This window comes from Canis lupus, chromosome 21, assembly GCF_011100685.1.
Source record: "Canis lupus familiaris isolate Mischka breed German Shepherd chromosome 21, alternate assembly UU_Cfam_GSD_1.0, whole genome shotgun sequence".
NCBI classification, from domain to species: domain Eukaryota; kingdom Metazoa; phylum Chordata; class Mammalia; order Carnivora; family Canidae; genus Canis; species Canis lupus.
In genome coordinates this window covers 23,291,537-23,302,925 of record NC_049242.1, presented here as the reverse complement: position 1 = coordinate 23,302,925, position 11,389 = coordinate 23,291,537, and the positions used below count along the sequence as shown (strand labels likewise).

Below are 11,389 nucleotides of genomic sequence, written 5' to 3'. Positions count from 1 at the left end.
TAGAACAGTCCCTAGCATATTTAATAAATATTAGATATTTATATCGCCAGCATTTGGAACAGAGAAAACGGACACAGAAGGGCTGGACCTAAACGAATTTCATTGAGTGTAGAGTGCAGGGACTAGGATTGCACGCTGTTGCTGTGTGAGTTTATACCTGTAATTTCCATCTCTGCGCCTCACGTTGCTCACTTAAGCTAATAAGAATTGGACCTAAGCTCCCCTGATTGATCTGCTCCCTTTCCTGTTTCTGCCTATACGTGTCTCCATTACCCCTCCTTTTTTTCCCCTCTTTAATGCCTTCCTAAAAACTACAATTCCCAGGAGCGCCTACAGGCGTCGACGTCGCGCAGTTCTTTGTCGTAGCTCGCGCCCTTTATACCTACTTCCGCCCACGAGCCACTTCCTTTTCTTTCCGGGGCGCGCGGCGGCAAGATGGCGGTGCAAATTTCCAAGAAGAGGAAGGTAAGACGCTGGGGTCTAGGTTCGGGGATCTGTGGTGCCGCGCGGGTCGAGGCTTGTCGAGATGCCGTCGCGAGACCCTCAGCTTCGAGCCCTGCTTCGGGAAGCGGCCTGGGCCGCGTGGCATTCCCGCGGACCGCGGATGGCGGTGGATTGAATGCGAGGCCCGAGCCAGGCGAGCGCGGTTTGGCGGCGGAAGGGAGTGATGAGAGACGTCTGCCGCTTCTGGGCGAAGACCAGACGTGAGCACCGGGCGCCCCTCCCGCCCGAGACAAAGCGCTTGGGAGCATTACTTGGTTAACAGGTAGCTTTAGTAAGCGTATTTTGAGAGGTTGGGCCGTTCCCCCTAATGTCTCTCACTAGGACTTTGGGGGGGGGAGGTGGCGTGTGCACGCCTTCTTCGTGTCGGGGCGCGGCCCTCTGACCCCCGAGACCTCGGTTGGAGAGGCTGCTGTATCTTGCCCCGTCTCTACCGCGGAGAAAGTAACCGGGAGGGAGGAGAACCGGACAGAGCACTGGATCGAGCTTTAACTTTTCGCTTTTCCGCAGGCGGAAACTGTAAAGTCCGCTTGCTTTAGAAAGAGGCAACTAACTTGTCATTTTGTGTGTGTACACAGCGTCGTGCAAATCCACACACTTTTTCGAATTAGAGTTCAGCTTTGTGAGACATGTACTGTAGGCAAGATAACATGGCTGGGAGTCTTCTGATGGTCCCTGAAGGCAGCGTATTTTCATGGGTTACAAAGGTAGCATCTCTGCTCTGCAGACAGAAGGAGTTGTGAATGTGCCATTTTATTTTATTTATCTTAAGATTTTACTTATTTATTCATGGGAGACACAGACCCAGGCAGAGGGAGAAGCAGACTCCATGCAGGGAGCCCGATGTGGGACTGGATCTCGGGACTCCAGGATCACGCCCTGCGCCGCCCTGGACCGGAGGCAGGCGCTTAACTGCTGAGCTACCTGGGCATCCCGTGAATGTGCCATTTTAGAGCAGCTGTTTGTTTGGCATGTGCTACTCCTAAAGAAGTCTTTAAAACCCTTCAATGAAGAGAAGATGACGAGTCTGACTGGAGGTGTTATCTTTGCCAGGCGGCCCCTACTCCTTGCTGCGTTCTGTGGCAGTTTTAAGGGTCCTTGGGTTAAAGTAACTTCCAAAGGACGATCTAGAGGCATTTGTCTGAGAAGGGTTGTTAAATTCTGTGTTGGAACAAGGGTAGTAAGAGTGATGATGGGATGTTTGTATGAGGTGTTGCATTGGCAGAAGGACAATGACCCTGCCATCCCACGTTCTAATTGTGAATTTTCCCTTTTGGTTAGTTTGTCGCTGATGGCATCTTCAAAGCTGAACTGAATGAGTTTCTCACTCGGGAGCTCGCTGAAGATGGCTACTCTGGGGTTGAGGTCCGAGTTACACCAACCAGGACAGAAATCATTATCCTGGCCACCAGGTGAGATCTCATTTTCCTGGTTAGCACCTGTTACTTGTTGTATATGCTAGGTTGGTGTATTCTGTAAACTTCCAGGGAGAACCAGTGAATTGGCCTTATTAGCAAACGTAAGTGGTTTGTTTTTGTTTTTAAGATTTTTATTCATTTGAAAAAAAAAAAAAAAGATTTTATTCATTTGACTGAGAGTGCAAAGCGGAGGATGGGAGGGGGTGTTGAGGGGCTGAGGGAGGAGCAGGGAGCCCTTTGCCGGGCTTGATCCCAGGGCCCTGGGATCTTGACCTGAGTGACCTGAGCCAAAGGCAGACACTTACCAACTGAGCCAACGTGGCACCCCACAAATGTGTATTTTCGTAACTGCCTTTTAAATCTGATTCTAGCTCTTGTCATCCAAAATTTGTATTTTCTATGTTAGACGGGTGAGACTTCATTACCACATATATGTAAAATTTAAAGCCATGTTTGCAGTTTTGTGAGAGCTATTGTGTATTTTCGTTTTCTCAGGACACAGAATGTTCTTGGTGAAAAGGGCCGGAGGATCCGGGAATTGACTGCTGTGGTTCAGAAGAGGTTTGGTTTTCCTGAGGGCAGTGTAGAGGTGAGTGATTTTGCCTTTTGCCAGAGATTACCGTGGACCTGGAAATGGTTATTTAGGGTGGTTACTTTTATAAACCCTTAATGTCATGAAGACCTTAGTTATCACCAAGTATTACATATGAATTGGTGTTTTGTTGGTTGTCTTAATAAGTAGCAGGCTTTATTTTATAGGCCTTTTCTGCTCATTTCTGGTGGTTAAGGGACTTTTTTTTACTCTCAACTTAAGTATGGTAATGATATGTATGATGGATTGGCTATCCCATCACTTGATGTAGCTGTAGAAGTATCTAGGGATGAGAGGGCAATAAGGAAAGATTCAGACTATGTCACAGCGTAGGCTACCTATGAGTAGTAGGAGTGTTTTAGTACTTGAGGGATGCCACAGTGACCACATGCTTGTATGGTGAATGAGTTTTTTTTTTTTCTTTAATTGAAAACAATGGGGAAAGTTAACAGGTTTAAGGGTGTACCTTGATTTCTTCTTAAAGCTCTATGCCGAAAAGGTGGCCACAAGAGGTCTATGTGCTATTGCCCAGGCAGAGTCACTGCGTTACAAACTCCTAGGAGGCCTTGCTGTGCGGAGGTAAGTGTCCTGAGACTTTTTTTTTTCAAGATTTTATTTATTTATTCATGAGTTATACACAGAGAGGCAGGGAGATAGAGGGAGAAGCAGGCTCCTCACAGGGAGCCTGATGCAGGACTCAATCCCTGGACCAGGATCACACCCTGAGCCAAAGGCAGACACTCAACTACTGAGCCACCCAGGCATCCCTGAATGATTATGTTTTAAAGAGTGGTCAGTGCTATAAAGGGAGTACACTTCTTGGTGCTTAGGTAATAGAACAAAAACAACTCCAGGGAGAGGAGGTCAGGGTTCCCGTTGAAGTTAGCTCCATGAAGTGTGGAGATTATAAAGGCATAAGACATAGTCCTGATGGGAGAGAGCTAATCTGAGCAGTATGTAGGTATGATGTGAGGAGTGGATTATAGAGTGTATGAGGTAGCTAGATTGGCCCTGGAGCCGGGCCTTCTGATGAGGTTTCAGTAGGAGCTCTTTGTGTACTTTCATTGTTGTAATTGGAATGCTTTTCCTGGGTGTATGAAATTTAGGTGGTACTTCCTGCAGAGCCCTGGGAGGTTTTCTCAGCAGGAGAAGAAATTAAGAGCTGTGCTTTAGGAACATTGACCTGGTGGGGAGATGGATGGCAGGAAAGGTGTTATAGGTAGGGACATACAAGAAAGACTGCCTGGCTGGTTTGAATGCCAGCTACACTACTTAGAACTGTGGTCCTCAAAAGCTTAATCCTTGGGCTATGATCACTGATATCCTTGGAGGAATTGTTAGAAAAATTCTCAGTCTCCACCTGCTGAAGTGAAAAGGAGTGTGGATCAGCAACCCTTTTTATACCCACTGACTTGGAAGTTCTGAGACCTGAGCCACTTACTGAACATTTGACCCTTGGATCTCCTGTTTGTAAATGGGGGGTCATTATATCCACCTCTCCTTTTAGTGGTGATTAAATGAGATGATGCGAAGGGGCTTGAACCTAGAGTGGTGGGTCCTGCTTTACTTTCCCTGTTGAAGGTGGCAGCTAGCTCTCCTAATTAGTATGTCCTAGGGTGTATAGTAATAAATGAGTTGGTGGGGGGCATATTTTACGGCTTATTGTCATTTTTATAGTTCTAGAAGTATCTTTTCCAGCACTCTGTTCAGGGCAGCTAGGAGCCTACATTAGTAGCTTGGATTCCTAATAAATGTGAATTCTGGAGATTGAGGAATATTTAGTAAACCATAAAGGGGCCGCTCAGTGACTGGGTTCTTACTGATTGTTTACCAACTCATTGTGAAATGCTGCATTTGCAGAGATGGACTGGATGACCTATGCTTGAGTTATACCACCCCCACCATTTAATTGCCAGTTTAGGGGTGCCTGGGTGGCTGAGTTGGTTAAGCGTCCAACTCTTGGTTTTGGCTCAGGATGTGATCTCAGAGTTGTTAGATTGAACCATGGTCAGCTCTCAATCTGTATTGAGTGTGGAGGCTGCTTAAGATCTCCCCTCCCTCCATTTGCATGTGTCCTCTATCCCAAATGAAAAAAAAAAAAAAAAGAGTAAATTCTTGAGTCTGTAATTGCCAGTTTAATTGACCTGGTGTGAGGCTTGGACTTCACAGGTGTTGTTCTAGTTTAATCTTGAGGTGATTGTAATGTACACCCAATGCTGTGAAGCATTTGGGTTAGAAGGAACTGGAATATATATTCCTTAAAGAATTACCTTAAGATTAGGTGTGATAGGAATGGAGAATTGCCAGGCTCTGGTCAAATTTATTCTCCATTAAAGGAACACTGAAGATATTGTAGACTAGTAAGTCTATGGCTTTGTTTTTATTTTTTTAAGAATGACAGGGTGGTTAGGATGCCTGGGTGGCTCAGCAGTTGAGCATCTGCCTTTAGCTAGGGTGTGATCCTGGGGTCCCAGGATCGAGTCCCACATTGGGCTTCCTGCATGGAGCCTGCTTCTCCCTCTGCCTGTGTCTCTGCCTCTCTCTCTCTTTTTCTCTCTCTTTCTCTGTGTCTCCTGTGAATAAATAAATAAAATCTTAAAAAAAGAGAATGGGAGGTGGGATGGGGATAGGGTAGGCTTGAATAGTCTTGTCTTTGGTTATAACAGGTGGATGTTTCTTGTTCTCCCAAAGGGCCTGCTATGGTGTGCTGCGGTTCATCATGGAGAGTGGGGCCAAAGGCTGTGAGGTCGTGGTGTCTGGGAAACTCCGAGGACAGAGGGCTAAATCCATGAAGTTTGTGGATGGCTTGATGATTCACAGTGGAGACCCTGTTAACTACTACGTTGACACCGCTGTGCGCCATGTGCTGCTCAGACAGGGTGAGCAGCTGGGAGTGCTTGAGGCAGAGGGCTTTTAGCAGATAGATGTGGTTTTTTTTTCATGTATACCTCCATGTCAGGGAACATGTTTTGGGAGTAGTGGAGCATGTTTGTACTCCATGTGAGTTTATTCACGAGCTGCATTGACCTCTAAGAAGTAAATTGCTGAGATCCAAGAGTTGGTTTGCTTTTGTCTCAGCCACCTATGTACCCTTCGGTGATGACACGATGACGAGTCAGAAAGGTCACATCCTGCTCTTGGTCCTTGTCAGTGCCACGTTCTGTGGTGCTGTGCATGGGTTCCTTTTGCAAAAGTGTCCTGTTTATTGATTGATTAGAGGCATTTGTCTGAGAAGGGACTGGATCCATGGGTGCTTGAGTAACCTACTATTATTTTACTCTGCTCTATCCTATTGTGGGACAGGTACAACCACAGCTAGATTCTAATTATGGCATCTTCCAGGTGTGCTGGGCATCAAAGTCAAGATCATGCTTCCCTGGGACCCTAGTGGTAAGATTGGCCCTAAGAAGCCCCTGCCAGATCATGTGAGCATTGTGGAACCCAAGGATGAGATACTGCCCACCACCCCCATCTCGGAACAGAAGGGTGGGAAGCCAGAGCCGCCTGCTATGCCGCAGCCAGTACCCACAGCATAAATAGGTGTGTCTCTAGGGGCTTCTTGGGGTGGGCATGAAGGACCCTTATCCTTTGTCTCCCTAATAATTGTATATCCCGTACTGTTGTAAGCACTTGCTATGTAAACATTGGATTATACTTACCACGGTTGGAGCCAGAGGCCCATTTAACCAGGGATTCTGTAGGAAGAGAGATTTGCCTTTAGTCTCCTAAGACATTCCTATGTTTACCAGTGTGTTTGAAACAAGAATTTTCCTTTTATTTACTTAAAATCAAGGCACTCTTGTTAGTAGTTACCTGTTGTTCAGCAGCCCCTTCAGCAGTTAAAAAGGTATCACCAATCCTCTTCTATGGCTAGCACCTTTTGTTTGTTTCTAGGTGTTCTGTGTGTATATATTCTTCATGCAAACCCTAAATGAGAAATGAAACAACCCAATATTCAGGTGAAGATTCTGTTCTTACTGTTGTGCTCTATTTGGTTTCAGGGTCTCCTTGGCAGTTGGATCTGGAGGCTGGATTTTACTCTGTGAAGACCTTTAATAAAATATTTGAGTAAAACACGTGGCACAAATAGACTGTCCACTATTTGGTCTGAGAATTCTATTGCCTGAAGGGAACATTAACTTGGTTGGCTGCCGGCCTCATTTTCCCTGAAATCCTTGGTTTCAGCTGTTGTTGTGAGGCAAGAGCCAGAACAGGAAGACCCAAACAGCTAACCAGAGTAATATCCTATAAATCTGTGTAAAGTGAAGGCTGATTGCTAGTTGGATAGCACCTTGATTAATTCACCCACAGTTTGAGGTTATAGGTTTGGAAGAGGGATATATTTAAGATGTTTTTCTTTTCTAATGCATAAAGAAATCTTATTGCACATAGAAAATAAATACGGTGCCTATTGTATTTTCGGTCATTTCTACACTATAGGTAGTTTTGTATAATTCTACATTTTATCCTGAGCATGTCTGAAGTGTAAAGGGAATTTGCTTGTGCCACTGAAAAGCCTGAGAAGTACATTTATTAGAATCCACACTTCTTTGTTCAGTCCTTTTAGCCATTATACTTTAGAAGAATGTAAAGAACATTTACATTGTCTACAGTTTGTCATATTTGAAGTGCTTTCTATTGATAGTTATAAGAAATGGGGTCCTCGTAGTTTCTTTGGGTGAAAGTAGTGTGGGACCAAGGTGGCATGAAAATCCTACGTGGCTATATAGGGAATGAGTTCCATTGAGCACAGCGACAAATGTATCTCTGCCCCCTCCTTCAAGAACCTTTGATATTTATGCTGTATCTAGACCATCACCTATTGCTGGTTTTGTCAGTGTGGTTTTGTTTTAAAGATTGTATTTATTCATGAGAGACCCAGAGAGAGAGCGCGGCAGAGATCCAGGCAGAGGGAGAAGCAGGCTCCATGCAGGGAGCCCGACAGGGAACTCGATCCCTGGTCTCCAGGATCACACCCTGGGCTGAAGGCTGGTGCTAAACTGCTGAGCCATCAGGGCTGCCCTGTTTTTGTCAGGGTTCATGGAACTGAGACCACCTATCACTAGTAGAGACACTTCCCTTTAGAAGTCCATAACCTCTGGCAAAGCTAACGTGTTTACTGTTTTAGGGAGTGGAATGTGTATATTCTAGTCCCTAATGTATTAGGAACTAGAGCCTGAATAAAAAATGTAAATGTTCCTTATTTCCCCATTCTTCCCCTCACCTTGAGGTGACAGTTTCTCAAGCTGATGAAAGTTTTCTGGGAAGGGCTAAGGAGGAGGTGATTTTAGACAGGCTGGTGTTGGGCCTCGTCAGTACTATATGTGTGTAAAGTGAGATTTGAGTGCTCTGGATAAATGATTCTGTGCCCACCCCCAAATCTAATGAAATACAGGCAATAGGGTTTTTGTTTGTTTGTTTGTTTGTTTTTTTTGAGAGTGTGAGAGAGGCAGAGACACAGACAGGGAGAAGCAGGCTCCATGCAGGGAGCCTGATGTGGGACTCGATCCCGGATCCCCAGGATCACACCTCAGGCTGCAGGTGGCGCCAAACCGCTGCGCCACCAGGGCTGCCCCAGGCAATAGGGTTTTATTTATCCCTTCTGGGTAAAACTAGTGGCATTTTGCAATTTACTGAAAAGTGTTGGAGCTATGTTGCTTTAATTCTTGTATTTTTGGACTTGTGTAGTTCAGTTGTGAGGAGATTTTTTTGCTGTGAAAGTAGTTCAGGCTAATAGCATCCAGAATACTGGGTGCTGGTAACAGGTTAAGGCAATCCTGATCATGTAGGGCCTCAGTGTCTAGTACTAGCACAGCCAGTCACAGGTCTTCGTGTATCAAATTATGTAATTGTTTAAATTCTTTAATCTACTTAAAACTGGAAGTTCGGGGTGTTGGATTCAGAAGTGCTGTTAATGTCCCACCAGGGGGTGCTGTAGCAGGAAATAAGTATCAAAGTAGTAGCTTGGGGAAGGAAAGTAAAACTCATTGAATTGCATGCACATGTGGAAAAGTACGTGGTTTATTGGCATGCGTTTGTAAAGCTGGAGTTAATGTGAACGTACCCTTGGATAGCCATTACTCCAGTAAAGAAAGGCTTTGGGGTGTGTTTTTTTTTTTTTTTAACGATTTCAAAAAACGAAAGTAAATGTAGAACTTAGGTAAGCACTCTAACCACAGCCCATCAAGAAATGCAGGTTACTCTGGAGGATGTTAACACCACCAATCCTAGATTAGTTTTTCAGCTATCTCTTTTTCCTTTGTGTCAGTCCCTTTGACATTTTATTTTTTTTAATTTTTTATTTTTTTAATTTTTATTTATTTATGATAGTCACAGAGAGAGAGGCAGAGACACAGGCAGAGGGAGAAGCAGGCTCCATGCACCGGGAGCCCGATGTGGGATTCGATCCCGGGTCTCCGGGATCGCGCCCTGGGCCAAAGGCAGGCGCCAAACCGCTGCGCCACCCAGGGATCCCTGTGTCAGTCCCTTTAAAGTTGAAAGTTGACATGTGAATATCTGACTGGCTACTCCTGTGTGTAATCCAGCTGCCTGAGGTGGGGAGAAAAATAGCTAGCTAGCCCCTTTGATTGTAGAGGTAGGGCCCAGACTTGCACAATGCTCTCTCCTTTACCTCAGTAGGCAAAGTGTTGGTACTGGGCAGCCAAAACTTGTGGAATGGCCCTTGGAACCCAATGGTGAAAATCTGACTGGTTGTAACATGGAAGCAGATGACCTCCTTTCATGGACTTCTCAACAAAAGGTTACTGTCAAGCTCTAAAGAGTTAAGTTCTGGTCATTAGGATTCCTGGCACCATGACAGGCTTCAAGCAGGAGCTGATTGATCAGCTTGTCCATCAGGCAAGGAAAGAATAGCTGCTGAGATGTGAGAACTTGGAAAGAGGCCCTGGGTGCAAGCAAGGGCCCCAGACCAATGGACAGCACTGTCCATATGGAGAACCAGAAGTATAGAAGCTGATGGCTTCAGAGACAATGGGCAGAGGGTTTCTTACGGAGGTTTCCCTCCAGACAGAACCTTCTATTGGCACAGGCTGCTGGAACCTACAGCAGGATGATAATGTGTGGGGGGTCTGCTGCCCACCTCCAGTCAGTCAATCTACTACCTGGGAGATGAGGCAAAGGTTATGGGAATGTTCAAGCATGGTGGGGTTGAGGATACGATTCTCTGCAGAGTGCTTTAAAAAGGAGACTGGTGGTAGGGAGAAATGGCTTTGCAATCAGACCTGGGTTCAAATGTGATAGCGGCACTGATCCACTGATGGTGAATCTCCAGTTCAACAGGGCTGTTGGAAGTTAAAGATCTATCAGTACCTGTCTGTAGTGTTTATCATCTAGTATATTACCGTTGGAGGCAACAGCTAAGAGCCCAGGCCTTCCAGTCAGACTTGGTTTATTTTTTGTATTTTTAAAAAAGATTTTATTTATTCATGAGAGACATAGGCAGAGGAAGAAGCAGGCTCCCTGCAAGGAGCCCAATGCAGGACTCAATCCTGGACACCCAGGATCACACCCTGAGCCACCCAGGCATCCCAGACTGGGTTTAAAACCAGGTTCGCAACTTAGGACAAACTTGGGGACCTGTATTATTGTCTGAGCTGTTTATCTGCCTATGATTTCATAGCACAGTATCTGATCCTCTGTAAATGTTAATGTTACTATTGAGTACTTAAGCATTTCCTCTTGGGACTCATTAATAGCTTAACTTCATGGTATTGGGTTCTCCTCAACTGTAAGGGCCCTGACCATAGAAACAGCTTTCTGCTACTGTTGTGGAGTGGGCATCACTGGTCAGGTCTCACTGCCCTATTTTACAGGTGGTGAATTTGGCTTTTTCTTTTTTCTTCCAGATTTTTATATTTATTCATTCAAGAGAGGCATACAGGCAGAGAAGCAGGCTCCCTGTAGGAAGCCTGATGCAGGACTCAATCCCTGGACCCCAGGATCACAACCTGAGCCAAAGGCAGATGTTCAACCACTGAGCCACCCAGGCTCCCTGAATTTGGCCTTTTATCGTGCCATGATCCACCTAGTGAGAGAATCCGCATTTTCAACCTCAAAAGATAGTTTTTCTTACCATATTTCTCCCTCAGGAACATGAGATTTTGATGTTCCCTTATGAAACAAACTACTTCCCTATTGATTAAAACTACATGTATAACTTGATAAGCAGCATGACCGTGGTGAGAATTTAATTGTTAAATGCTCCAAGCTTGTTGTAAACACTTCATTATTCTCAACATCCCTGTTCCGGGCCAGTTCCATTACTAACTTCATTTTATAGCAACTTTAACCCACATCCTACATCTTAGGGGAATGTATGAATTCCCTTAGACTTGGAAAATATTTAGAATATTTCAAGATCCCTGCAAACTGGTTTGAGAGCAAATAACATGAATCCTGAGGTTGGGAACAACTTACTTGACCCTAAGCCCTTATTTTTACAAAGAGCCACAGTGGCCCTGAGATTCAAATGAGACCAGGCCTCTGCTGCTCAGTCCTGTGTTGTATTAGCAGCTCAGTCAGCTAGACACAGCTGGGCCTTTGTCCGCTGATGGGGAGTACTGCTGGGATGGGTTCATCCCACCCTCCACCTTCACTGGCTGGCCAGGGATTGCCCCCATGATCAGCGTGCTCCCGCCAGTCCTTTGTGTGGAGAGTCAGAGGAGCCAGACCCTTTGGATCCTAAATTGCTGAGAGGAGAGGGCGAACACAGACCCAGCAATAGGGCTGCTTTCCCTTCTCCCTTCAGGGACCAGAGGTGATGGATCTTTGCTCACTGGTTTTCCCTCAATATAACAGGAAAAATAGCCATTGCTATTTACCATCTAGTCCAATGACACCCTACCTTTTATATTTTAAG

General features: G+C 45.4%; 1 protein-coding gene and 2 non-coding genes across 3 annotated transcripts; all 3 read left to right on the top strand.

The window, feature by feature from the left end:
• The first annotated feature begins 401 nt into the window (after window positions 1-401).
• RPS3 (ribosomal protein S3) lies at window positions 402-6,927 on the top strand. The gene is made up of 7 exons (NM_001313777.1): window positions 402-465; window positions 1,783-1,913; window positions 2,415-2,508; window positions 2,996-3,090; window positions 5,203-5,390; window positions 5,854-6,051; window positions 6,513-6,927. The coding sequence occupies exons 1-6, from the start codon at window positions 436-438 to the stop codon at window positions 6,045-6,047; spliced, it is 732 nt and encodes a 243-aa protein (NP_001300706.1). The 5' UTR covers window positions 402-435; the 3' UTR covers window positions 6,048-6,051; window positions 6,513-6,927.
• On the top strand, window positions 1,504-1,651 carry LOC119865100. Its single transcript, XR_005375958.1, has one exon. It is a non-coding gene; the product is annotated as a small nucleolar RNA SNORD15 (small nucleolar RNA).
• LOC119865099 lies at window positions 5,603-5,747 on the top strand. The gene has a single exon (XR_005375957.1). It is a non-coding gene; the product is annotated as a small nucleolar RNA SNORD15 (small nucleolar RNA).
• Window positions 6,928-11,389: the final 4,462 nt, after the last annotated feature.

What these genes read in the sequence shown, in the direction of transcription:
- RPS3 (NM_001313777.1), top strand. Translation starts at nt 436, where the DNA reads ATGGCGGTGCAAATTTCCAAGAAGAGGAAG. An exon ending in AAATTTCCAAGAAGAGGAAG is followed by an intron (nt 466 to 1,782) that starts GTAAGACGCTGG and finishes CCTTTTGGTTAG; the next exon opens with TTTGTCGCTGATGGCATCTT. An exon ending in CCATGTGCTGCTCAGACAGG is followed by an intron (nt 5,391 to 5,853) that starts GTGAGCAGCTGG and finishes GGCATCTTCCAG; the next exon opens with GTGTGCTGGGCATCAAAGTC.